Source organism: Balaenoptera physalus (assembly GCF_965194825.1).
Source record: "Balaenoptera physalus genome assembly, chromosome: 11".
In the NCBI taxonomy this organism is placed as follows: Eukaryota; Metazoa; Chordata; class Mammalia; order Artiodactyla; family Balaenopteridae; genus Balaenoptera; species Balaenoptera physalus.
Genome location: NC_138896.1, coordinates 31,261,747 through 31,289,594, shown reverse-complemented (window position 1 = coordinate 31,289,594; position 27,848 = coordinate 31,261,747). Strand labels below are relative to the sequence as shown.

The 27,848-nt window shown below is 38.7% G+C and overlaps 1 protein-coding gene across 12 annotated transcripts in view; it reads right to left on the bottom strand.

Annotated features, from left to right (window-relative positions):
• SUPT3H (SPT3 homolog, SAGA and STAGA complex component) overlaps positions 1-27,848 on the bottom strand; it is a 446,064-nt gene that overhangs the window by 73,974 nt on the left and 344,242 nt on the right. For 7 of the 12 annotated variants that reach the window (XM_082412497.1, XM_082412496.1, XM_082412492.1 and 4 more), the window contains one exon: positions 21,470-21,568. The exons of the other annotated variants lie outside the window; for them this stretch is intronic. In XM_082412497.1, the coding sequence (XP_082268623.1) occupies positions 21,470-21,568 (99 nt within the window). The remainder of the gene's footprint in view (positions 1-21,469; positions 21,569-27,848) is intronic. 12 annotated transcript variants of the gene reach the window in all.

The window sequence follows — 27,848 nt, the reverse complement described above, 5'->3', positions numbered from 1 at the left end:
CTAATCTATGACAAAGGAGACAAGGATATACAATGGAGAAAAGACAGTCTCTTCAATAAGTGGTGCTGGGAAAACTAGACAGCTTCATGTAAAAGAATGAAGTTAGAACACTCCCTAACACCATACACAAAAATAAACTCAAAATGGATTAGAGACCTAAATGTTAAGACCGGACACTATAAAACTCTTAGAGGAAAACATAGGAAGAATACTCTTTGACATAAATCACAGCAAGATATTTTTTGATCCATCTCCTAGAGTAATGGAAATAAAAACAAAAATAAACAAATGGGACCTAATGAAACTTAAAAGCTTTTGCACAGCAAAGGAAAACATAAACAAGACGAAAAGACAACCCTCAGAATGGGAGAAAATATTTGCAAACGAATCAACGGACAAAGGATTAATCTCCATAATATATAAACAGCTCATGCAGCTCAATATTAAGAAAACAAACAACCCACTCCAAAAATGGGCAGAAGACCTAAATAGACATTTCTCCAAAGAAGACATGCAGATGGCCAAGAGGCACATGAAAAGCTGCTCAACATCACTAATAGTTAGAGAAATGGAAATCAAAACTACAATGAGGTATCACCTCACACTGGTTAGAATGGGTATCATCAGAAAATGTACAAACAACAAATGCGGGAGAGGGTGTGGAGAAAAGGGAACCCTCGTGCACTGTTGGTGGGAATGTAAATCGATACAGCCACTATGGAGAACAGTATGGAGGTTCCTTAAAAAACTAAAAATAGAATTACCATATGACTCAGCAATCCCACTACTGGGCATATACCCCGAGAAAACCAGGATTCAAAAAGATACATGCACCCCAATGTTCACTGCAGCACTATTTACAATAGCCAGGTCATGGAAGCAACCTAAGTGCCCATCGACAGACAAATGGATAAAGAAGTTGTACATATATACAATGGAATATTACTCAGCCATAAAAAGGAACGAAATTGGGTCATTTGTAGAGACGTGGATGCATCTAGAGACTGTCATACAGAGTGAAGTAAGTCAGAAAGAGAAAAACAAATAACATATATTAACGCATATATGTGGAACCTAGAAAAATGGTACAGATGAACCGGTTTGCAGGGCAGAAATTGAGACACAGATGTAGAGAACAAATGTATGGACACCAAGGGGGGAAAGATGTGGTGGGTGGGGGTGGTGGTATGATGAATTGGGAGATTGGGATTGACATGTATACACTGATGTGTATAAAATGTATGACTAATAAGAACCTGAAAGAAAGCTCCCGTGCAGCAAAGAAGACCCAATGCAGCTAAAAAAAAAAAAAAAAAATTCTGAAAAAGCCCTTGAAAATGTACAGCTTATTCCCTTGTTGTGAAAATCCTATTTCCAAGCTAATGAAGAAATAAGTCTTGGCAAGGATTTGACTGATATTTTACCTGTTTGCTATAAAGCAGTAGGAAGGTTCAGTCAGAGAGAACAGCACTCTACTTAAAAACTGTTTTAAAATCTTTCCTCAAAGAAAAAAACTGGAAAAAAAAATCATTAATTAAAAACCAAAACCAAAATAATAAAGTTAACCAGAGAAAAAGGGTCAGTATGTATTTGTAGAGTATTTATAATATATCTATATTATATCTTTTAGCCAACCATTCGTTAATTATTTATCAAGTACCCACTAGTCACCAGCACTCTTCTAGGTGTTGGGAATGCATCTGTGAGTAATATAGGCAAAGTCCATACCCTATGCAACATATTACAGTGGGAGAAATACACAACACACAAAGAATACACACATGGTATGATAGGGTGGTAAGTGCTATGGGAAAATGTTAAGCTGGGAAAAGGCAATGGGGACCCTGAAGAGGGGATGGAGTTACTCTTACATGTGAGGAAGGGAAGGCCTGTCAGCTCAGCTAACATTTGATCGGAGACCAAAAGGAAATGAGGGAGTAAGCCATGCACATATAGGACAAAAGAGCAATCTAGGTAGACAGAATTACAGGTGAAAAGACCCTGAGGTAAGAGACAAAGTGGAGCATCTGAGGCACAGGAGACAGGCCGGTGTGGCTGCAGCAGAATGGGCAGGAGGGTGGGGATGGGAGATGAGTGAGGAGAGGTTGTCAGGGGCAAGATCATGTAGGGCATTAGACGGAAAGACTTGGAGCACATCACACACGCCAAGTAGAATGTTCTCCAACCTTCTAAGGAGTTCTGTTGGAAAAGGACAGTAATAGTAAACTGAAATGTCAAAAACAGAACTCAAGACAGGGGGAGGGGAGTTCAGGCTTCCTGCTTGACAAAGCAATGAGTACTTCTTCCTCAGAAACAGGTCCAAGAAAGAAAAAAGGAATTAAAGTACAGAAATTTTGAGGTGGAGAAGAAAGTAATTTAGAAAGCCTACATTTGGCCTTGGGTTTCCTTTTTTTTTTTGTTAAAGCAAAGCAAATCACCCGCCGAGAGTCATGGGGGCAAACCTGGGGGCTTGGGAAGAGCTGTCAGTTTGGTATAGTTCCTACTGGGGATGCTAATGACATATAAACCCTTCACGTGTCCACACTTCCCCGCCCCTGACTTAAGGGGAGATGGCACAAAAGGTCTGCATGAATCGTGTTTTATTGTTGAACTGGGTAGCTGGGAAAAAGGAAAAGATTAAAAATGATGAAAGCAGAAGGTTTTAGTGTGAGTCAAGTGAGGTTCAGTCTTTTTCTGTACCAGCTGGGGTGACAACTCCTTTTCTGGTCCAGGGGAAGCACGAGAAGACTTGAAATTATTTGCTCGACTTAGGTCCTAAAGAAAGCTCTGGCTACATGTATTTATTATTCCCCACAGCCTTCCATGGCTGCTTGAGTGGAAGTTCTAAATTATTCTTCAGCTGGTAAAACATTAGCTCCCAGTCAGGCAAGTAGGAAGGAGCGATTGAAATCAGTACAAACACAAATCATTACCTGGGCTGCTCTTAAGGCAGAGGAATAGAACATTTAGTTAAGAGAAATTCCTCAGTTGCAAAGAATATCCAAACCCTAGATATTCTTAGATATTATGCAGAGGAAAGTCAAAGGAAGCATCACTGTCCTTTAACTGTAATTGTTAAATAGTAACAACTGGAAGAAAGTATTCTGTTTCTCAAATGAAATGAATTAAAAAGTCACTATAATTACTGAAATTCGGGCCACAGATAATTAAATCTTCAAAGAACTTTTTAGATAGTTGCTTATAAAGGAAGACACAACTTTTATCTTGAGTGAAATAAAAACACATCAAGATAAACGTCTACTAGATAGTCAATCTTCAACTCAGAAAAATTTAAATTAAATATCTTTCACTACAAGTATGGTTCACTAACATCTAAGGAAGATTCAGCTAGTCAGAATTCCAACCACCCTTGCTATCTCTTCTGGCAACTTCTCGGTGTTTAGTTTTGTTTTGTTTTGCTTTTAAGTGGTGATAAGCAATCCCACCCCAATGCCGATTTGCAATCACAGCTTGTCTGTGCAAGCCCGCGTCGCACACGTGTGTGACACGTGGCAGAATCTCATTGGTTCACACCCCTGCAAAAACCACAACCCCCCAACTTGTGAGAAGGCAGAAGCCTCTTAAGCTAAGTGCACGTTAACTGCTGGCTCAGGCAGCCTAGATGACGCGGCTGCCCCCGCAGCTGGCAGGCGCGCCACAGCCAGGCCCTCATTAAGCTAGTGAGTTTCATTCCAGGAACTGTTCAAATATATTCTTCATTGTACCAGACAGTGTGTTTGTTTGATGCTGCAACTTTGACTCTCCCCCTCCCACGCTTGCTCCATACCCCCTCATCCCCGCACCCCTGTTTTGGTATTTGTTCCCATGCTAACATACAAAAAATCAGTAATTCTCAATGGGTCTCCTGGTCATTAGTGCAAATTAGTGAGGTTTCACTGAATATGGTCGGGTTTGACTTGCCAAGTTCTTTTCCCGTTAAGGTTTTAAACCCATGTGTATTTCAAGGGAAATCTAATTTGTAGGTTTCGGATTCATTTACACTCAACTCACAAACGTGGTTCTGTGAGCGCCTCTATAGCTGGTGTACAAGAAGCCACAGGAGCTGGTTTCCCTTCCTTTTAACAAGTTCTTGTTAGAATGCTTGCTTTGAAGTAGGTATTTGGATCATGCTGGAAGCAAATAGAACTAAACCCCAAGAAAATGTAAAGTAAAATTTAAAAACCAAGTTCAAAACGCTTTTTTCTTGCCCCAGTAATTATACTTTTTAAAGAAAAAACTCTTAAGCGTGGAACCATCCATTTCAGCCTTTTAAGGATGATGTCACCACCTGCCTGCCTAGATGAGGCTGCGTCTCACAATGCTTCTGTCTTGCAGGATGACACGAAAATCATTTGTGAGTAGGTGACTTTCTCTGCTCGGCCCCTGCCCTGTGCACTTTGCCACTCCACTGACTGTGCAGCTGCTGGGCCACCCACCCTGCTCCACCATTCCCACTGGGACTCCGCTGCTGGCATCCTGTCAGCTGTCCTTTCTGCCCATGGGCATTCCCATACCTGCTGACTCCTGCCTGTCTCCCTATCTTTTGGAGCTCCTTAGTTCTTGCACTTCACCCCAGCCACAGCTTCCTGTGCCCCAACCTCCTGATAGGATAGATTCCTTGTCACCCAGTCATAGATCCCCAGTGCTGCTTTTTGTCTGAGGTCCACAACTGCAGACCAATTGGTGCAATCCTTGACCCCGTGCTTTGGCCTCAAGGCAGGGCTTCTGTGATGACGACTTCCTTGGTAACTGTCCATACCACCCCAGATGGTGGACCTACTTGCTGACTCTGGCTCCTCTCTGTCACTCTGGATTGCTCTGAATAAAAGGACCAAATCTCACCGACGTTTCCATTACCCACTTGCACAATGTGAAGCCATCAGCAGTAGGATGAGAGTGCTGATGAGACTTCGTGCCCTTGTGGATGGCGTGAGCAGTGCTTGAAAAGGCAGACCCTCTCTAGCAGTGCCAGCTCTTGTCCAAACAACAGACATAAACAGTTCTCCACAGTGAGAATAGGTTGGTTTGTCTTTTTTCCCCCCCTCTAAAAGCGCCTGCTTGGAATAGCATATCACACCCCAAGGACTGTAGCAATTCCAAGAAAGTCCTTTACCAACTGTCGCCGTACAAACAACTCCTTCCAGTGCTTGGGAGTTCACTTCAAGTGACTTGGCAAAAAAATAGCCCTGGATGCTGCTAAATGCTGGGATGACTCATTAAGACAGTGGTGAGCTCTGAGTGGTGAACAAAGAGCTGAGATATAAACCGCTAAGAGCAACTAAGACTCCAGCAGATTCAGACAGACTTTACATTGCAACTGTTCTGAGGAATCTACAACTAATTCAGGGACTAGCAAAAGAGGCCCGTTGATGACTACTCCTCGTATGCTCAGACAACGTGTGTCTGTATATAACTACAAGTCTATATATGTTACATACAGCTGTATTATGTAATTATGTTATATGTATTACTGTATATAAAAGCAACAAAACTAAGCCAATTATGCATGCCTATGAATGATAAAGCCCTTTTCTAACCTGCCTGGAATCCCTTACTCTCACAGTTTTAGAGAGGGCAGTGCATGATCCATCAGAAGATAATCATAATTATCTCATAGCCATCAGTTAAGGAGTCCCTAGAAAGGACTCTCTGACTGCTAACGACAGTCACTCGTTCATTTTCACTCATTCACTCATTCATCTATCCATGTTTACAAGGTGACAACCACGTGTTAGGAAACACTTGAGATTCTCTCTTGGTTGAGAAAGAATTTCTAGGGATAAGAGTACAAGGAGAAACAACATCTTTTTTCCATTTCCCTATCCTCACATTTACAAATCAAAGCAAAGGTAGAAAGCATATTATTTATATATGTATGTAAAAAGTACTCAAATGCCTGTAACCTGTTTTTTCCTAATCATCTGCCAAATTTGCCTTTTTTTTAAAAAATAATTTTGACATTTTTCATTCTCCTACTTCCCTGCTCGGTCCTTTTTGGTGACTGAAATAATGATGCTTTCAAAAACTAGTCTAAGTTATAAACAGCTTCTACTAATGGAGCAGTGTCTCTTTTCTCATAACATAACTCTTTCAGTTAACATGTATGTACAACATAGCGCGATTTAAAATGGTGATCTAAAAGAAAAAAAATTGGACGTTAGCAAATAATATGCGTGCTTAAGTACTGATGTCTGGAACTTACTTTGAAATGCTTAAAATAAAAAGAGATGGTTGATGAATGAATGGAGGATGGACAGATTTGCAACAAAACAAGAAGAGCAAAATATTACCTGTGGATACGGGTGGTGGGCATACGGGTGCTCGCCATAAAACTCATCAACTTTTCTGTTAGCCTGTGTGTTTTATGTTACAAAGTTTCCATAGCAATGTTGGGGAAAAGGTTCATCAAGAAGTCATTTCCACTTCTATTTCTTTTACACATTTGTTGATGGTATATTTGTTATTTCTCTGATTTTGGAAGCTCGTGAAATTTTATGTTTTTTCTTCTTAACCTAAAAAGGAGGATGGTGAGTACAAACCACCAGGAATGCAGAGAAGGTCTAGAGGGAAATATCTTGAGGAACTGCTATCGATTAAACTGTTTCCCCCTCAAAATTCCTATGTTGAAGCCCTAAGCCCAGTGTGACTCTACTTAGAGGCAGAACTTTTAGGAAGTAATTAAGGTTAAATGAAGTCAGAAGGGTGGGGTCCTAACCTCATAGGATTGGTGGCTTTATAAGAGGAAGAGGGGGATTTCTCCCACTGAGGAAAGACCATGTGAGGTGATAACAAGAAACTGGCCATTTGCAAGCCAGAAAGAGAGCTCTCACCAGGGACCAAATTGGCCAGCACCTGGATCTTGGACTCCAGAACTGTAAGAAAATAAACATCTGTTGTTTAGGCCACTCAGTCTACGGTATTCTGTAATGGCAGCCTGAGCTGACTAATACAAAGCCTGGAAGTTAACCATCTGTGGATATTTTAGTAGTCTGCATGCAATTAACACAGAGGGAGAAGATCTGAATCAGTACATTCAGAATTAGAATGATGGAATGTTGTAGCTGGAAGAGGTTTCAGCAACCATGTCGTCAAAACTCTCATTTTACAGACGAGGAAACAGAAGCTCAAAGAGGTCAAGTGATTCATCTGAGATCCTTCTGAAAGATTAGTGGCAGAGCCAAGGATTTTAAGCCCAAGCCTCTTGACTTCTGCTCTTTTCACCACACCACACAGCTTCAGTAAATCAAACCCCTTGAGCCAAGTGTTAGCAGCCAAAAATCTAATTTCTTTCCTTTTACTGAAATCTATTTCAAGAATTTAGCTCCATTTTTCTGACTTTGTACTTTTCTCTCTACTCTTATTTTTTTTATTACAAATCAATTTACTCACACAGAATAAAAACTAGAGCAAAGTCTTCTGAACAAATAAGAAACGTGTGTGAGTACACAAAAGATAAGTATACACACAAAAACATTTAAATTTGGACAAATGGTGACTCAATTATTCATTTACAGCAGAGGTCTGTGTGCCCAAAGATAGCATACGTGTACATTGGAAGGCATCTTACTTCCCAATAGTCGCCTATTATAACATATAAAGGCATTCTAGAAAAATAATAACAATGTATTTGTTTTCCAAATTAATCATTTATAGTCTAATTTAGCACAGTATTACATCTTTACAACATTTAAAATATCCATTTGATAAAACACTCTCATAAACAGACCAAGAAAACCAGGTTAATGAGCTGTGTGTTTTATAGAGCAATAAAATAATACATTTTTATAACATTTAAAAATAATATAAAATATAAAAATTGAACAGTATAATAATTGAACATTATTTTTTTAAAAAAAGTTCTTACAGAACATTTTATTTAGCTTTTCCACTAGGTAAACTGAAGTGTGTGAAGATAAATACTCTTAATGATGTGGATACAGTGGAAATATGCCAGTGACGTCCAGAAATGGTAATAATCTATTATTACCAGTCGATATTTAAAATTTTTTCTTTAACATTTTTTAAATTTTCTGCATCAACTTAGTTTCGCTATACACAGCTACTGAACTGAGCCACAAGACAATCCATTCCATAATTTTTCTTTTCATATTTATGTCAGCAGTAGTTCGAATCTACAACTATATGGTGTGCTAATAAAATAATTGATTCGTCACCACTGAATCTTTTCAAAAGAATGTGTTGCACACTCTGAAGATAATTACCAAAGAGTAATTTCAAAACTATTTTGAGTAAAGGCAGCACTGTTTGGAACTGAGAGCTATTCAAGGACATTTAGTTTTGAAAGACACAGCCTCGAGCAATAATGCTCTGGTTACATTTGAAAACAAAACAAACAAGAATAATAAAACTAGTCAGATTGCTTCTAGCTTCCCCTGTCTTTTTAACGTGGCTAAAATGATGTTTGCATTGTCTGGGGCTGTGGTCCACTCCTAATGCAATAACTGCATTGAAGACAATGAGATCTTGCTTTTCGAGCATTCACCCAAAGCAGAATCACGGTTAGTGGAAAAGACTGGAAAACTGGAGAACAAAGAATCTATTTTAAAACCAAACCATTATTTACTGCTTTAATAGGCTGTACAGTCTAAAATGAAATTCATCCTCCTTATCCAAATAAGTGAGAAATGTGAAGACGTAACCGAGGTAGGGTAAAATGAGTGATTACCTCACAGGCAGTGTTAGCGCAACTGAGGCAGCTCAAATAGTCCTTGGGAACTAAGTAGGATTCTCTTCCACCTTCCTAGGTGGCGATGCCCTGGGGGGACTTAGTTTTGAAGGCAGCATGGCCATATGTCCCACAGACTCAGAATCCTAGGGACAAAAAACACCCCATCTTCTCATTCCTTACCTTCTTCTGTAAGACAATCTTGGCGGAGCTGTTTAGATGCTGTGAGAATCAATTCTATATTTAAAAAATAGACAACAAGGTCTGAAAGATACACAAACAAGTAATGTGGTTTAAAAGAAGACCTGAATTCAAGTTCCAGCTCTACTATTGTGTGAGCTCAGAAAAAATTATTAACTTTCATGAATCTCAGCTTCCTCATCTGCAAAATCATCATCATAACATCATCATCAGCACCATTGCTAAGACTTATGGAGTTCTTACTACATTCCAGGCACTGTTCTAAGGGCTTTACACATTTTAACTCACTTAATCCTTAACAAGCCCATGAGAAGGTACTATTATCAGTCACATTTTCTACATGTGGAAAACTGAGGAAACTCAGTTTTCTACATGTGGAAAACTGAGGAAACTGAGTCATGGAGTAATCTGCCCAAAGATAACTCTTATTCCATAGGGTTGCTGTGAGATCAAATACAAAATCAATCAGATGATGAGGGATGAAAGGGATCTTTATGATCATCTAGTCAAACTCTGACTGTAAATATGAGGCATCTAAGGTTCACAAAAGAGCTTGTTAACTGAAACCACTGAACCTTCCTAGATCTTATTCTAGTGGCCTTTTAAAAGCACCTCTTTCCTATTTTGCTTTTCTTTAAGTAATTTTCATAATAGTCTTTCACTTACATTTCTCTAGGGTAGAAAAGTCCGAAGAGTTGTCTTCTACTTTTTAAAAAACAGGTTAGAAAACTCAGGATACCTCGAAGTCAGCATGTAGTACAGCTGGACAGAAGGTCAAGGTCAAGTGTATGATAGTGATAATGACAACACAATTAGGACGACTCTGATACCACCTCATTTATCGCAACCTGATTCTCTTTAGGTCACTGTGCCAGAGCATCTTATGTACACTATCTCATTTAATGCTGAATCTACCTTAGAATATAGAACTTAAAATGTTATTAGCTTTAAAATCAGAGAATGGCTGAGCCTGAGGTTTAAAAAAACGCAGACTTTCTGGCGTCAAGATTCCAAATCCCAGTTGTGTTGACTCAGCCCAAGGTCCTATGAAACAGGAGAAACTGAAGGCCAGGCAGATTAGGTAGTGTGGGGTTTGGGCTAGTCATGGAGAACGGAGCCTTTTCTCTGTGGAGAAGACACACAGGCCCTTCAGTACTTTTCAAAGAGTGGGGGTTAGCCTCAACTCTTTCAGCAGAATGTCAGCTTTCTTTGCCAAGATGGATTTTTAAAAACAATGGCTGAATTACCCTACAGTCCATTAGTCATCCTACAGAAATCTAATGATAGAAAAATGTTCACTTAAGATTTAGTGGGGGGAAAACTGAACCCATTCAGCAATTCTTGGCTGTGATCCTTTACTCAATAGAAATGTCCTCCTTTAAAATCACCAGTTATTGGATGTAATACGGCCTAATCTTCAGCACTTGTACTTCTGGAGATGAGATGAAGCTTCTGACTTTGTGTCGCATTTTTTGTTGTTGTTGTTGTTTTTTAAACTGAGCCCAAATTGCTCTTTTCCTAAAGACTATATCCTGCTTGGGTTGCTGTGGTAGCCAGCTTCCAAGACAGCCCTGGGTAATTCTTGCCCCCTGGCATTCCTGCCCTTGTGTAGCTCCCTCCCACACTGAATCAGGGTTGGTGAAAGTAACAGTATGTGACCTTTGGACTAGGTCGCAGAAGGCCCTGTGATTCCCACCATGCTCCCTTGGGTTGCCAGCTCTTGAATAAGCCAGCTGCTATGCAATGAGGACACTTAATTAGTCTCATGGAGAACCGAGGTCTCAGCCAATGGGCAGCACTAACCATGTTAGCCATGTAAGTGAGTCACCTTAGAAGTGGACGGTCTGGCCTCAGCGAGCACCTGACTGACACCTGACTGCAATCTCACGGGAAACCACAAGCCAGAACTGCTCAACCACGCTGCTCCCAAATTCCTAGCCCACAATAATTATGCGATATTAAATGATTACTGTCGTTTCAAGACACTAAGTTCTGGGGTTGTTACAGATATTACAGATATGATACGGTAGATAATGAATACCGTTGCCAACCTTGAGAGCATGCAACAGCTTACTGTGATTCTCTTATCGCCCATAAACCACCATCATTCCTTCAGTTATTACAGACCCTACTACTATTAATGATCACAGTTGGCCAAGAAGTCAGCAGTTACATCATTACATCCTGATTTATATTTGGTTGTTATAGGCATTATTATTTTGGGAAGTGATATTTTTCAAGATGATCATATATACAACATGGTTGTCTCCATTTTCTGAGATGCTGACTTCATGGGCTTGCAAAATTCCCGATTTGATACAATTACTGGTAATATATGTTTATCTGTATTTTCTCCAATGTTAAGTTTTAAAAAAGAGAAAATGCTGAGTTTACTTTTTGAAGATAAGTTGTGATGTCGTGGCTCTGACTGTAGGGGAGTGAGGAAGGACCAAAAACAACAAGGAGAATTTGAAAGAGCAGCAAGAAACAACTCTCTCTGCAGAAATCCAGTCAGAAGTGACTTCCCAAAGGAAGAAATTTTAACAACTTCCCATGTGTTCAAAGGGCTTCATTTCAACCAGTGCAAAAATGTAGCAAGGTTTTCAGAAAGATAATTTAAAAACTAAGCACTGGGCACTGGATCTCAATTCTCAACAGAAAAGAAATGTTACACATGAATTCATGGAACTCGCCTGGCTGCCAAAAGTTTGATATTTCACACTGGTACTATGGGGAAAGTATTTAAAAGGACTGCCAACTCTGCAACCCTGCTTCTTAAATTAGACCCATTCCATAGTAAAGGAAAGTTACCTTCACACTCCAGAAACTCTTCACTACAAGCCAACTCTGTGCCCGGGACTATGCAAAGAATTGCAGAAAGGTCGGTTTATACAACTCCTGATACATTTAATACCAGTACACTAAAATACCTGAGGAAAAGTTAAAAAATCATCAAGATACTTCCTTTGTAAAATTTCCCACTGGCTCTACCTTACTCTGAGCTACTATTTTCTTTAAAATATTTAAAAATAGGTAATACTTGAAATTGGATCAAAAACTTCAAACTATATCAAAGGGTAACATTAAATAGTACGCTTCCCTCTCATCTCTGAACTCACTCATCGACAACCACATTTACCTTCCAGATAATTCTTTGCATATACAAGCATATGTGTATAGACAAAGACATATTCGTATAGACAGATATTCTCCTCAATTACCCCTCTTAATATAAATAATAACAGAATATACCTTTCTGTTGCTTTATATCTTAGGTTTTTTTGGTGGTTGTTTTGGTTCAGTTACAAACATATTTTTGGAGATAATTTTTCTATCTTTATCATGTGTTAAATTCACCATCCATATTTGGGTATATTTTTGGTCTTTCCAGGCTTCTCAATTAATCTATATATGCACCAACATCAACCTATGAATTACTATAGCTTTGTACTATGTTTTAATATTTGGCCTGGCTTATTAATACTCCCTCCCCCGATTATATTTTTTGAGAATTTTCCCGGCTATTCTTACATACTTGATTTTCTACATGAACTTTAGGATTGCCTATTTAGTCCATCCCCCACTTCAAACTTGGATTTTAAAAATTGGGGTCAGAAGTGATGTATCTTTATTTATGTCTCACACAATCCTAAAAAGTAGGTACTCAGGTTAAGTTTTACCATGTGCTATGCTAATATAATATATACCAATTATCTTAAAATTTACATTTATCTAGCATTTTACTATTTACGAATATTCACTTTTATCATGTCCTTTAATCTTCTTAACCACTCTGGGACTCAGCAGGACCTATATTATGACTCACATTACAGATGGAGAGAGAGGCCCGTGGACTTGTCCTCATGGCTGGGGGGCGAGGGTTCTTCCCCCCATACCAAAGGCAGTGAGCACTGTGATTCTCCAAGGAACATTTTACAAACAGGGATGGTTTTAGTTTTAGTGTCACGCTACATTTTAGAAATGTTGGCAGACTATCAAATTATTAAACTTTTAATGAAGTTTAAAACTTATAATAATACTGGCATGAACACAGCGAAATTTGAACTCTCACAAATTGCTGGTGGGAGAGTAAACTGGCATAGCCCTTTTAGAATGCATTTGGGCGATACATACCAGAGGTCTTAAAATGTTTTAGAGGAAAAAGAAAACTGCTACTGGGATTTCTGGGCCACAGGCTACACTTCCTCCACTGTGACCTGAGATCCTTTGCTGCAGTTGGGCCTGTTTCCTCCCTGTCTTCTGAGTGCCTGTAGCCATGGCTCATCTCTCCCCCATGTGCAGAATCTCCCTGCCTTTTCCTTCTCCTTCCTGCCTCTTTTCCCTCAGACTCTGAATCCTAGGGCTGTGAAGGCCTCACGGAATTCCCACCTCCCCTGTTTCCCAACCTTTCGCATTAGCTTCTCATTCTTACGTGCCTCTCCCCCTTTCCCAATCTGGTTATCTTCCAAAGCTTCTCCACCACATATTCTGCTGGAGACAACTGTTTATTTCATATAGTTTATACTTCAAAATTAATATTGTTCTCCAAATTAAAATTAAATGATAAACTTTTTCAAACGATGCCTATCCCCTTACTCACCCCATAGAATTTAAGTAACTTTTCCAGAAATAACAACAAAACAAATAAAGTGATAAGAGATTCATTGAAATGATTTTCTTAGAATAATATACCTTGATCTATAATTAACAGAAAATATTTTCTACAGAAATTAGTTTTAAGATTGTGAAAATTCTCCTTCATAATTAGGCAAATATTTTCATTTCCTTGTTTGAATTTACCTTTGATTTAGAAAACTATTTTCTTTTAAATTAAAAAAAAAGTTAACTTCTTTTATAAGTGAATTAGCCAAACTTAGATATAATTTTTTGGTAAGCTTTTGCTACCATTATTCACAATAATCAATAGTTCATACCAAGTAACTTGTGGATAGCACAATTTAAAATTGATTTCTTTTTCCTCCAAAGACCTTGGTTTATTCTTGATTTGAGAAACTTCTGTCATTCTCTTTTTGGTTCATCTTGTATCTTCTCATTATCATTCGATCATTAAATAGAATCACTTTAACTGTTTTTAGTCAGCATTCCCACCATGTGTTTGACGGTGATTGCAAGGTCAAATTTGATATCTATTTCATCAAGATGTTCTTTCTTTGGGTAGATCCAGAAAATATCATAAGTAACCTTCAAATTGTTCCAAAGAATGTCACTGTTATTTGCAGAGTCGTGACCACAACTTCCAGTAACAAATTCAAAAGACTATGCATTGCGCAAAGCATAAAAAAATACTATGGGCATTTTTCCAAAATTCTGTCATGTATACCTTTTTCCTTTACTAGCTGTGTTAATACCATTATGATGGCCTTGCCCTTGATATGTTTTTAAATTATTTAAATAAAATTAAAATTTCTATTTTAATTTTTTGAAAATTTAATGGAATCATTATATATTGTTATTAAGATATATTTGCAATTTGAATGTTTAATGCCCATCTAGTTGCCAATATAAAGAATGACTACTAAACTTCATGCACTTATTATCTAGACCTACAAATATAACAACAAATTTAAGAGTAATATGAGTCATACTGTTTTTCAGCCAACACACGCAACCATTGTGGATACTGTTTTATGAGTATATACTGAATCTTGAACTAGAACATGAAGAGGAGAAGGATCTGATGAGTTAATTTGCCTTTTCTCTTATTAAAAGCTTCTGCAGCTCAAATCCTCCTCTTACTCTGACTTAAGCAATATCCCCCCAAGACTCTGGCAGCAGCACAATCCACAGACCTTCATGGCATTCGGCAGCAGCTGCCGATTTTGGGGGTGGGGAGAGTGAAATATATATATAGCAAAAAAACTTGCCTTTTTAACCAGTTTTAAGTTCATAATTCAGTGGCATTAATTATATTTACAACATTGTACAACTATCACCACTATTTCCCCAAATTTTTCATCACTCCAAACAAAAGCTCTGTACCCATTAAACAATAATTCTCCCTCTCCCCCACCCCTGGAAACTTCTAATCTACTTTCTGTCTCTATGAATTTGCCTTTTCTAGACATCTCACATAAATGAAACCATATAATATATGTCCTTTTGTGTCTGGTTTATTGCACTTAGCATGTTTCCCAGGTTCATCCATCCGTGTGGTGGCATGGATCAGCACTTCATTCCTTTACACGGCTGAATGATAGTCCACTGTATGCATAGACCACATTTGTTTACTCATCCATTAGTGCTTGCCTGTTGATTAAGGGCATGGTATGGAGAAGGGGCCCTGAGCAGTGTTTGTGATAGGAGGTTCTCCACACAATGTGGGCTCTAAGGCAGGGGGCCTTCCCACCAGGGTTTAGGAGGGTACTGCTACCCCACAAAAATCACTGATGGAGATTCTTGATTAATCCAGCTGTATATTTCCCTCTGAACTCCTAAAGCACCTGCAATCAATGAAGTAAAGTGTAATATTTACCTACAGAGTTACTGTTGCCCCTCCCCACCCCCAACTGAACTTCAAGCTCTCTTTCTATTCCCAGGCGTTGGTGCTGGTAGTTAACAGAGAAGGAAATGAAGACTGGCTCTCAGCCTGCCCGTTCCCGCACTAGGTGACGGCACTCAGGAGATGTTCATTTTTTTCCTTCCTCTCTTCACCAGTGTCTAACATGGCACTAACCACATTACCAGGAATTCCAAACTATAGCTGATTAATCAATTAAATGGAAAATGATTTCTTCCTAACAAAATATGTGAATTACTCATGACCTTTATTCTTCCCTGCCCATCAGGGGAACTGATTTCCCTGCCTGGTGAGAAGAGTCGAACAAACATACCCGCCAGGAAAAAGACAGAGGGCACAGAGAACTGGGTGTCCTAATTATATGTGGGAGGGGTGATTTCTTTTCCTTCCCAAGTCTTATCTCCATCTGCCTTTGGAACAGAATCACCATCCTTCCAGCTGACAGTGTACATCAGGACATACTCCTTTGCACTATTCTTACTTTGTTACAATCCTGAGAATTCTCTTTCTCCCAAAGCAGAATCGCAGCATCCCTGTGGATGTCTGCTTTTCTTTGGCATAAAAAGAAAGATGAATTCTCCTCCAGTGAGGAAACGTGAAGCTTCATCTTCAAACTGTAGCTGTCCAGTGATTTTCTTTAGTTTTCTAGCACAAAATATTATCTGCTGGGAATGTATTTCTTAATGGGGCGAGAGAAAAGCTGCTCACTAAGAATGCAGACAACTATGGTCTGTGTGGGAACCTGACATATTTCATGGTAGCATGCGAAGCTGTTATCCAATGAGAAAACTGTTCTTCCAAATTTGAAAACAAGATGTCTAGACTCTTTTCCTAATTGATGGCCATGCATAAAAATGTATCATAAAAATGTGTCTGAAACTGTACAGGAGCATACCACTAACAAAGGCACTTTTATCAAAAATGTTAGGTTGTGTCTATGGGAATTCATAATCATCTAACAAACAGACGTATCTTAATATCCAAATAATTCTGTTATTTTGGGTTCTTCACATCTTATTTTCTGAGTGGTTATTTCTGGTGCCTATAATTTTTCAGCCACAAGCTTCCTGAATGGATAGCGATGTTTCAGTGCCACCTCTACCAGTGTATAGTTTCATATTTATAATTGTTGTCATTAAAAAAAACCAACCTATTAACTATCAACTTTAGTCCTCCTTAAATGTTATCAGTTTAATAGTGCATAAAATAGCCATACCAGTAAAATCTGACTTCATCTACAAAGAAGAATTCTCTATAACAAGGCCACTTCTAGAGCCCAATAATTGGGCATTGCTTTCCTGGATATATATATATATATATATATATATATATATATATATATATAAATCTTGCCATCAAGAACAATTATGTAGGGTTTCCCTGGTGGCGCAGTGCTTAAGAATCCACCTGCCAATGCAGGGGACACAGGTTTGAGCCCTGGTCCGGGAGGATCCCACATGCCACGGAGTGACTGGGCCTGTGCGCCACGGCTGCTGAGCCTGTGCTCTAGAGCCCTTGCTCCGCAACAAAGAGAAGCCACCGCAATGAGAAGCCCGCGCACCGCACCAAAGAGCAGCCCCGCTCTCCACAACTAGAGAAAGCCCGCGCGCAGCAATGAAGACCCAACGCAGCCAAAAATGATAAATAAATTAATTAAAAAAAATAACAATTATGTAAACAAGATTAGTTTCTGTGATAAAAAATAACAACTGTGAGGATTGGATGCTTTATATATATTATCTAATTTCCTAAAACCACTCTGCAAAATGATTGAAGAGTGATGTTAAAAGATAATCCTTGCAGCCTTACAACCGATAGCAAAATTCCTTCTTACTGGTTGAGTATGTGGAGCTTTGTTCCTCATTGCTGATCGAGGTGCAGAGTGCAAAGGTCAATCAATTAAACAGGTATATGTTAGCTCTGATTATGGCTCCACCATGATGCTAGGAGCTGAGCTTCATACTTTCCCAATACCTAAGAATTCTTCAATATGATTGGTACATAACTACCCATTGAACAAATTAATTTTAAAATAGATATTGCTGATGAGATTAACTTGGGCATTATTTTGCCTTAGATTCCAGAGGAATCAATGATTAATGCTGGATAATAATAATGAAGCAACCATATCATTCTTTTTACTGCCCTGCAGTGATCTATAAACTGTTTAATCAAAGGTAGTGGAGTATCCACATTTATAGGGAATACCAAGTTCAGGGGGCCTAAAACTGATCAAGGAGATTAAGACTGGACTTTGTCCATTGGAAGGTTGTTCTCTCTTCAGACCATCATTTCGTCTATCTGTCCATCCATTCATCCTTCCTTTATGTTCAGCTCCAATTAAGCAAAAAGCATTGTACTTTACTGAGGGAGATACAAGATGGTTAAAACATGGTCCCTTGGTCTAGTGGGGATAGGTCCTCAGTAGGTTTTGATCAGACTGGGAAATACAAAGTATCTTGGAGGAAAGTGGGTCAAAGTTTAGAATTTGGCTCTAAAGGAGAAAACATTTCAGAGAGAGTCAAGGAAATGAGAAAGAGATGGGACTTGACTCTTTCTACTATGCCCTGAATCACCAGGAGCTCCCTGGGCTTAGATCTTTCCAAGTCTGGAAAGGTTTCCTCCTCTAGGCCCCAACCCCTAAAAGTATGGGTGTACAGAAGCTGTCTCGAGATTAAAGTGGAAACAGTGACAAAATTCTTCCAAGCAAGTGTGAGAAATACTGCTACCAAAATTAGAAAGGGCCTCAGAGAGTTTGTTCATATAATATTATAGTATCTCTCTTTCCATGAAGGAGAAATAAAGAAAAATTTTCAATTTAAGTTGGAAAAAAAGTGTGTAAGGATTAGATACTGGAATAACCTGGGAATAGAGATTTCACAGCTAAATATTTAGGAGGTTTTTGGAAACAGTATTAATTCTCATTTATCTTGAATAACTTAAGTAAGATCCTACTGAAATGGACTGAGAGAATGCACCAAGACCATACTAGTTACTAAAGTATCATCACCAAACAATTCTGTTGAATTATGAATCCTTTTACCTAGATATCTGAAGTTAAATCTTCACATGGGTACAAAATATATTTTTAAGAGAAGTCAATGACTCTCCTAGTAGAAGTTTAGGAAATCAGTGAAAGCAGGAGTAGGAACTTTTCTAGGTAAGAGTCCTTCCCTGATCCTCAAGTTGGAAACTTATAATTAAAGTCAGTTTGCAATGTACTATATCTTTGATTCTTTCCTTTCAATCTAAATCTTCCAACCTCTCTAAGCTCTCATTCCTGGAAAAGCTTTTGGCAGTCACTTTGTGCAACCCACAATTTCTGTAGCTTTTCATCTTTTTACCATACTCTTTCTGCATCTAAGCCTCACTTCCCATATGTGGTCAGTAATGCCACCACCACCGGAAGTAAAATGGTCCTCAGCATGGGCCTGTTTGCCCACACAAGGGCAGAAATATGGGGCAGGAAAGGAGTCCAGCGGTCATGAATCTCAAGGTACTCTGAAACTATAAAGAACACGTTCTTACCCATTTTATACATGTGAAGATGGACACAAAAACAGTAGGAATTCTCTGAAGGCTACAAAGAAAGCCAATCAGTGGGTGTGGGTCTCCACCCCACACTCACATATCAGACTGGGCCTCCCTCTGCAGTTCTCAGAAGGGCACTGTTGGGAAACTAGCCTTGTCATCTCTACTCGAGTTTTATTCAGATGATAATCATTTTAAAAGAAAACACTGTGTTTGCATTTGTGGATCATGTTCTATATTTTAGGCACAGTGCTAGGAGCTTTCAAGTGTTATTACTAAATATTGGTATTTGCTAAAAATCGCTTATTTTTTACAAATGATTAAACTGAGGCTCAGGCAAGTCATCTGACTCCAACCATCAAAGACAGTAGAATGTTCAACAGTGATTTACATGAAACAGTATCAGTGAAATTTTCGGTTCATTTAAAACAATCTTTTAATATTTATTTATTTAGGATACTAATAATCATACTACCTTCTAGGTTGTTGTAATGATTAAATGATATCATACATTTAAAATCCTTAGAAGACAATCTTTTTATTTATTTATTTATATTTTAAAAATAAACTTATTTATTTACTTTTGGCTGCGTTGGGTCTTCGTTGCTGCGCGCGGGCTTTCTCTAGTTGCGGCGAGCGGGGGCTACTCTTCGTTGCGGTGCGGCGGGCTTCTCATTGCGGTGGCTTCTCTTGTTGCAGAGCACAGGCTCTAGGCGCGCGGGCTTCAGTAGTTGTGGCTCGCGGGCTCTAGGGCGCAGGCTCGGTAGTTGTGGTGCACAGGCTTAAGTTGCTCTGCGGCATGTGGGATCTTCCCGGACTAGGGCTCGAACCCGTGTCCCCTGCACTGGCAGGGTGAATCTTAACCACTGCACCACCAGGGAAGTCCCAAAACAATCTTTTTAAATGAGACTATATATATGTGTATGTGTATACATACACATACATATATAAATTACACCTATCTAAAACACTATATACACACATATGTATTTTTTAATCAAAGTGACATGTTAATGGAAATACATTGCTCACATAGCTGGTGCTGATTTCCTAACAACCGCAGTCCCCCACGTCTCTGAAAAGCACATCAGGAGGATGACTGACTGAGCTGTGCAAATGTGACTGACACACTCCTGAGACATCTTTCACCTTGGCAGAACACAGGGAGCCCTGCACAAAGTTTTAGAAGTATAAATGAAGCCTCCTGAGTGTTTAGGAATAAATACCTCCAGGTTTGGTGGGACCACAGCAAAGTAGCCTAGAAGCTCTGTCCTTTGCTTCCAGTAGTTTGTGAACTATGACACTGAGATCTGTGTAATCCAAGTATTTGAAATGCTTCCACATCATTTCAAGTACAATCATGAAATTTAAAAATACTCCCCTATCACCACAAAGAACAGAAAAAGGGCAGTTCTTTGCAAAGCTTTTTTAAGTGAGATATTTGCATGTCTAAAAGCTATTTTTAAAATTCTATCAGTATTGCTTTGCTCTGTCAGCACAGTACTGGCTTCCTAGTCAGCAAATTCACCCTAAGTATTAAGGTTACTCCCTGTGGTGATAGCTGGTAACCTGCAAGATCAAGTTAAACGGCATGTTCAGTGACCAAAGAACTCCTGGAAAATTAGTTCAAAATGATGCATCATTTTGTCAAACACTCTTAAGAATTAGCTTTTCAGGATGTCTCTTCAGAAACATGAAACCCCTCGAAACCACTACCACAAATAGCCAACATTTAAAATAACTGCCAAGCCACCTGCTTTTCTCCAGGAAACATCATAAAACTCACAAGTTAACAAAAGACTTCACAAAGTCTCAGTCTTTCTGATGAAGTTTACTTATTTTGTTTGAGAGACTTTATTTCCCCTTTTCTGAGCAATGAAAAGTCCTCACATCAGATTCAGTTCAAGGCACAGACTTATGTGTAAAAGAAGGTCTCAGAACAGAAGGGGATGCTAAAGAACACTTCTTTGTCACTTCGGTCTTGGCACAGTGTTTCAGATGGTATTCATTTGGAATAAAGAGATCGATGACATAACATGCCCAATCCTCCTCTATAAGTGGCTTTACTAGAAGTGGGTAAGGGCAGAAAAACATAAATTCATCTGTCTGTAGGCAACCCAAAACATACCAACTCGTCTTGGAGTAATTTAACCAATAAGATGATTTAGAGGACAGTTCAGTGGCACCATTTTTGGAAAGTAAAAGCTTAGCAGAAGGAACATAAATCAAAGGTGACTGGCAGGTAAAGGATATATGCAGCAATCAGCCAAACCATGTGCACACTGGCACAAATTCAATAAGATCATTTATAAAATTTTTAAGGCAGGAGTACACAAAAGGGGGTCTGGTGCTAACTAAATCCACAGATAGCTTACATGCCACTGAAATAAACACTTCCAGATGCGGGTGTACAAAAACCTTTCACAGAAAGAAATGTTTTCTTTCATAAATCTGAAGGAGGGAGTCATAGCAGGGAAGGGCAGAAAGTCTGAAAGCGAGACTGAGCTTCTTACAGATGGACGTGTTGTTGAGGAGGGAGTGTAGGGTGAGGATGAACTGCGCGTAGCGCGTCTCCATTTAGAAGCATCGCTACCATCAGTAAGACTGGGTGTCTGTTAAAACAAGGGAAAAATGCTAATGACATATCATTCCATCAGTGCTCCAAAATCTGGTGACCTAGTCAGCGTTGCTCCCATTACTTCCCTTAGAGTTTCTTTTCTGGGGGGTGGGGTGGGGAAGGGATACTGGGTTCACACAGAGATGAAAGCCACTAATCAAAGTTTGGAAAAACGATGCTTTGGAACTTACACCAGCACAAAGCTATTGGAGGCATGGCTTTAATGATGAAAATATTTTCAAAATCTGGCTAGATTATAGTCATCTTTCAGGAATGCGTGACCAAATTCATTAATGGATTAGAAAGTCAATTTGCTCATCCCAACAGCATAATAATTTGTGGGACTTTCTGGTCATATATCTAAACACTCCCAGAAGTTCAAACAGAAAGGTAGAATGTCTGTGTTTGTTTCCTTTTTTAGGTTCAGGTGAACTATGCATTGAGCTTTCCCCCCTTCCCCCAAGGAAATCCCCTTGAAATCAGTTTTCTTGTTGAATCTTTAAACTTCATGCAAATTCTCTGTAAGCATCTGGGTAATGAATTTATTCTTGAGACTACTTCTAATTATCTGTTTTATGCATTGACCCAAATTACCAACTTGTCATCTATTATTCGTCTTTCGTTCAGGATCTTGTTCCACTTATTCTTTATGCCAAATATCTCTTGAATACATTCCATCTTCTCTGGTCTCAACGTCACTGCCTCAGCAGAGGCTTTTCTGCCCTCTCGCCTGCAATACTGCATCGGCCACCTGATTGATCGCTCTTCCAATTACATCTCCTAACTCCAGTCCCTCCTCCATCCCATCAGCTGAGTTATTGTTTTAGAATACAAATTTGTTCATATCAATCCCTTGCTCAAAAACTCTCAAATTGCTCCTTGATGACTGTATCCGTTGTTTAAAAAGAAATTTTCCAAACTAAATCTTACTGAAAACTCAATATTTATCAGAGATAAAAATTGATCTGTATTGATTAGGGAAAACACTTTATTATTTTGCAGAATACCTGTAAAATAAGTCAGGGTTCCTGCAGAGCATGGTTAGGTAACTGCTGGCCTGCGTCATGAAGGCCATGTGACTCAAAGTCCCTCTCAAGTTGTCATCAGCCTCCCTTTGATGCTTCACCTCCTCTCGATGGACTCCTCAGTTCCTCACCTTGGCCCAGACAGCCATTCTGCTTTCCCCTCCGATTTTATTCCTGCTCTTCTTTCTGCCTGAATTATTTTTTCGCAATTCTCACTCATTTCCCTCACCTCTGTCTCATAAACTCAGTTCGAATGTTAGTGATCTGAGGAAGCTTCCTTGACTTCCTCAGGCAGATCTCAGTCTCCTCTGCGCCAGAGGCACTGCGTCCCGCCCCCCGCAGTTACGGTGCCAACCACACAGCAGGGCTTATGTACGCATCTCCTTCACTATACTGGAGCACCCAGCTACTCATCTCCATGTCCCATAGCCCCCTTCCAACAGATTTCTAAAACAGCGTTTGGCAATTGTTCATTGAATTAATAAATGGAGATACCAGAGCTATAAGGATCTTAGGCCACGTAGGGATGTCACCACTGGTCCTTCCACTTCTAAATCATGTCTACTTCAATCTTACCAATGAGGATTCTGCCAAATGGACTGTCATTACCTAGTGCAAACTGAGAAAGCAAGTGCTATCCTTTGTATGTGAAGGGTGCCTCCATCCTCTCAGGAAGGCATGTACTTCGACTTGTTTTTCGGCAGTTGCAGGTGACAGACTGACTTGCCTCCTTGTTCATTTTTTCTCTTCATCATTTGTGAGCTGGTTGTGTGGGTGAAAGATACTGCTGCCACCAAAAACGGAAGTGTAGTTAGTTTACCCACATGAGGATCAATCCCTAATGCTGTCTTCTCTAGACAGTGGCTTCGGAGAAAAGCACAGTGTGGAGCCGAGGCTGGTTTTCTTCCTCCTCTCCTCTCCTCTCTTTTTTCTCCTCTTCTCCCCCACCTTCCCCCCCCACCCCGCCTTTTTTTTTAAACACCAAAAGTTTGCTTCAATGAGCAATGTTGTCAACTATAACTTATTTACTTATTAGGCTCTTACCTAATTAGTCCAGAATACGGGAGTGGGTGTTTTAGGTTAGATCAGGAATATAGAATTAAATCAGAGCCAGAAATATAGTCTCTAACTTCTCTCCTGGAAACTATAAAATCTGCACAAGTGTTTGAATTGGAATTGACAGGAACCTGTAGGCCAGGCTGTGAGCTTCTGGAGCCAGAGAGGCAACTCAAATACTCCTTCCCTGGTATTTCCAGCAGGGGCACAGCTGCCCAACTGTCACCTTGAATGCACCTGGGCAAATTCAGAGACCGACACTGGGCTCTGCCCTCGTGACCTCTGCCAACTAATCAGCCAAAATATTTCCAGATCTGGAGAGCCTACTCCACATTTTGGGTATATGCCCAGAACTGCAAATGCACTCCAATCAGGTGGGAGAGCCTATCCAGGTGCCAGGGCAAGAATTAACATCTGACTGACATATGGGCTATGAATTTTCTCTTCTCACAGCTTGGGGTCATGCAGAGGTGGTGTGTGGGAGTGGAATATTTGATCTGCACATACATAGCCTAGGGGATTTGGTTTAAATCAAATCATAATTAAAACACCAGTCAGGAAAACAAGGCATAATTATTTTTTTCCTGCGTTTTTTTTCCTACCTTGGATACAGCCTTAAATATATGTTGGGCACAATAACAGCTAGGTATCGGTTTCGTTTTTGGAAGGTGTAAACTTTCCACTTAGAACAATCCACTTATTATGTTGTAGGATTAACTCTGCAACTACATCAGTAAATTAAATGACAGTTCAATGATTATATTTGTGTGACTAAAGTGTATAACACTATTTAAGAAATCATCAAAAAGTAAATCATCTCCAGTTCAACAGGCTCTCATCATGGCTGTTTGGAGGGAATTTTTGTCACACTATCAATAAAACAGTACGCAAATGTTTCACTTAAAAAAAACATGCTTATGACTGTTAGATGTTTCTGGCAATGGTTTAATAAAGAATCTATCCCAATAGATCTATAAAGAATCTATCCCAATATTAGAAAGAACCATTGTGTTCTTTTCTAATATTCATCTAGTTGATATAAAATGTTAACTGAAAAATTTAAATGGTATTTTTGCTAGGTGAACCTGACCAATGTAATGTATTGAGTTTATGTCTAACTCAGTGTTTACAATCTTATTTATAGACTTAAAAGGAAAATTTCTTGCCATTTGCAGAGCATAATTTTTAAGTTTAGAAATATCTCAGCTTAGTTTAGTTCCTCCCAACTAATCTTCTTGCTGCTTTCATGAATTTGTGAGTTAAAAGAGTCCTGTGATTTTTTTTTTTTTTAAAAGAAAAAACAATTTCCTTTCGGGAGTCACTCAAAATATTTTTCTATTCTATCTTCATTCCCTCAGAAGACTGCAAAAACCTAGAAACCATAATAACACATTCAAATCTCAAGATGTGGTCCTTTCAGAATATTCTGCTCAAAAAGTTTCTCTTAGTTGTCAACTACTCCTTTCCTTGTACTCATGTTCAAATTCCTCTATTCTCCACGATACAGCCTTCCGTTTACAATGAACAGAGATATGTTACCTTCTTGAACGACTTCAAATCCATGTCCCCCATTAGAGAACACTGATTGTCTCCTTTTCAAATTATATTCCTGAAAATTTTAGGATTCTCTGCAGGACTTTCAGGGGCCTCATAGATGTTGACGAGAATGTCCATTTCCAATTTTTTGTGCTACTCGAAATAAAGGTTCTGTCATCTTGTGTTTTATATTGAACTTCCTGTAAATGTTTTGTTGTTTGGGAAATTATGTCTTGGAATTCTGGCCTGTTCGTTTTGTTTTTTGGTATTTAAAGCAGCCCAAATAAATCCTCTATGTAAAACTGTGCAAGTGAGTACGTCACCTTAGAGTGTATAGCCCATGCTGAACTGAATGTGAGGTCCTTACTGCTGATATAAAAGTGAAGGCAGAAAAAAGCAAAATGTGTTTGAATAGTCACTGTTTACTGAAGAGACAAACCAGCTGTTAATAACATCATAATTTTTAAAAATGGAACTGGATAACTCTTTGTAAACAAATTCACTGTCTGTCCCAATTTAAGGTGTTGCTGCAGAAAGTTCAAATGACATAAGATCTCTCTTCCCTTCTCCCTGCGTTCTGCCTGATGATTAAAAAACATTAACTAAACAGTTTTACAATGTAACATGATTATGCCAACCCAGAATTATGATGCTGTGCTTACAACAGCAGAAAAAGTATCAGTAATGAATTCAGCAAATTTGGATTCCACAGGCAAAGCAAAATAAATATGACCCTGAAACTTTAAACAAGTATTTTTCAGGGAAGGATTTTCAGGTGACTGAGATTTTCTTTATGACATCTTTGAATAGCTTATAGTGTTTTTAAGATACCTTAAAAATATTTCCAGAAAACCATGAAGAGTTACATACTGGATAAGAAATCCATATATTGATTCCCTTTAAACATTATCAGTTTAAAAATGTGAGCACTTGTTAGATACTGTTAGTGAAACAACTGTTGAGCAAAAAATTCTTACTATTTCTCTTTTGAGCCAAGACTATTGGAGGTCTGTGTAGATCGTTATTAAAAACTGCTATATCTGTGAATGAAAACTTCTCAAATAAAGAGAAGTGTGTAAATAAAATAAAATATGGAAATAAAGTGGATACTGTGATGAATATAACGTTACATCATAACTTTGATTTTCAAACACCTTCACTATTCTTATTGAATGAGATTTTAAGCGTGGATCTTCTACGTACAGAGTTGCTGGAATATTTGATAAAGAAACCCTTCTCTTATGGAGGTTTAATGCCTCTTGCAACACTTGTCTTCTACGCAATGTAGTTTAGGAAATGCTATCTCACATTTTCAGGATAAGACTGCTTAAACAGTTAAGAATAGAGGCCAGTCTGCAAAGACGGAGTTTAATGAGGAGGATTCATGAGAATTCATTGGAGCCTGTGGTCCCAGTGAACCACAGGGTACTTAGCTCCTCTCCACAGATAGAGCTCTGGTACTTACAATGTAACCTTAAGTTGGTTACTTGATTTTTCTCTAAATATCCGTTTTCTCATCTACAAAGTGGGGATAACAACACTCATCCTGCTGTGTTATAAGAATAACACAATGCAGGTGAAAAGTTTCTTTAAAAATATTATATAAGTTATTATTTGATCACCCAACACTTTTCTCGGATTCTAATGATTTTCTCTCCCAAATTCTTCTAATGTTTTTATTACATTTCAAACATTCTCTCCCTAACTAATTCTAAATTGAACACTGTGTTAGTTGAACCATATAAAATTTCTGATACTCAACTGTTTATGACCTAGGGAAACTGTTATTTTATATAATTTGACAGAATAAGTTTTGTAACTGTAATTTCTGCCCCACCTTATTTTAAAATTAAAAACTAAATTAAAATATTTACATTTTTTTCTAGAGAAGGCCCACTTTTAGGTTATTCTTATATGATAAATATACAACATGTTAATTTTTTTTCTGAGAACCAGTGGCCCATAACTATGAAAAAGTACTCGGTTCCAACCTATAACGATAGACTTAGTACTTCCAAAAAAGTTATTGAGAAATTCTTACTTCCAGTAAAAAACAAAATTCTTAAAAAATATTTAAGAATTTGTACCCAGTTTCTACTTGGTATTTACATTTGAAAATTACTCTAATATTTTGTGACATTTAATTTTCCAGGTTGAACACATAAAATGCAGACAAAATCTAATGCACTCAAGACATAAGAATTATTCATGAATGTGAAATTCTAGATCAAAATAGTCAAAGCAATCTGCTATGCCACTTTTGTTTTTAAAAGTTTAATGTGAGGGATTCTTAAAGGAAATTTTTAATTTTGATCCTTATTTGTCTATTGTGAACACTTCTGAAGGACCAATGATATGAGAGCATCCCTAGCACCCCTAATAGACGTATATACATCAAGCTAAATGGCCACAGTGGAAGAGCAGTCAGCTGAGAGTCAGGAGGCTGGATTCCAGGGTCAGCCCCGGCATTCACTTACAAGGTGCCACTGGGTACAAGGCGAAGCATCTCTGAGACTGAGTTTAACTGATTTTCTCAAGTCTTAGCCAGTTTTAAAATACTTAGCCAGCTGTCTCACAATTTAATACAGTTGAGTGGATTTTAAAGCCACTCACTTTTAGGGATGCATTTAAGGTACCATTTAGATGAATGACCATGCT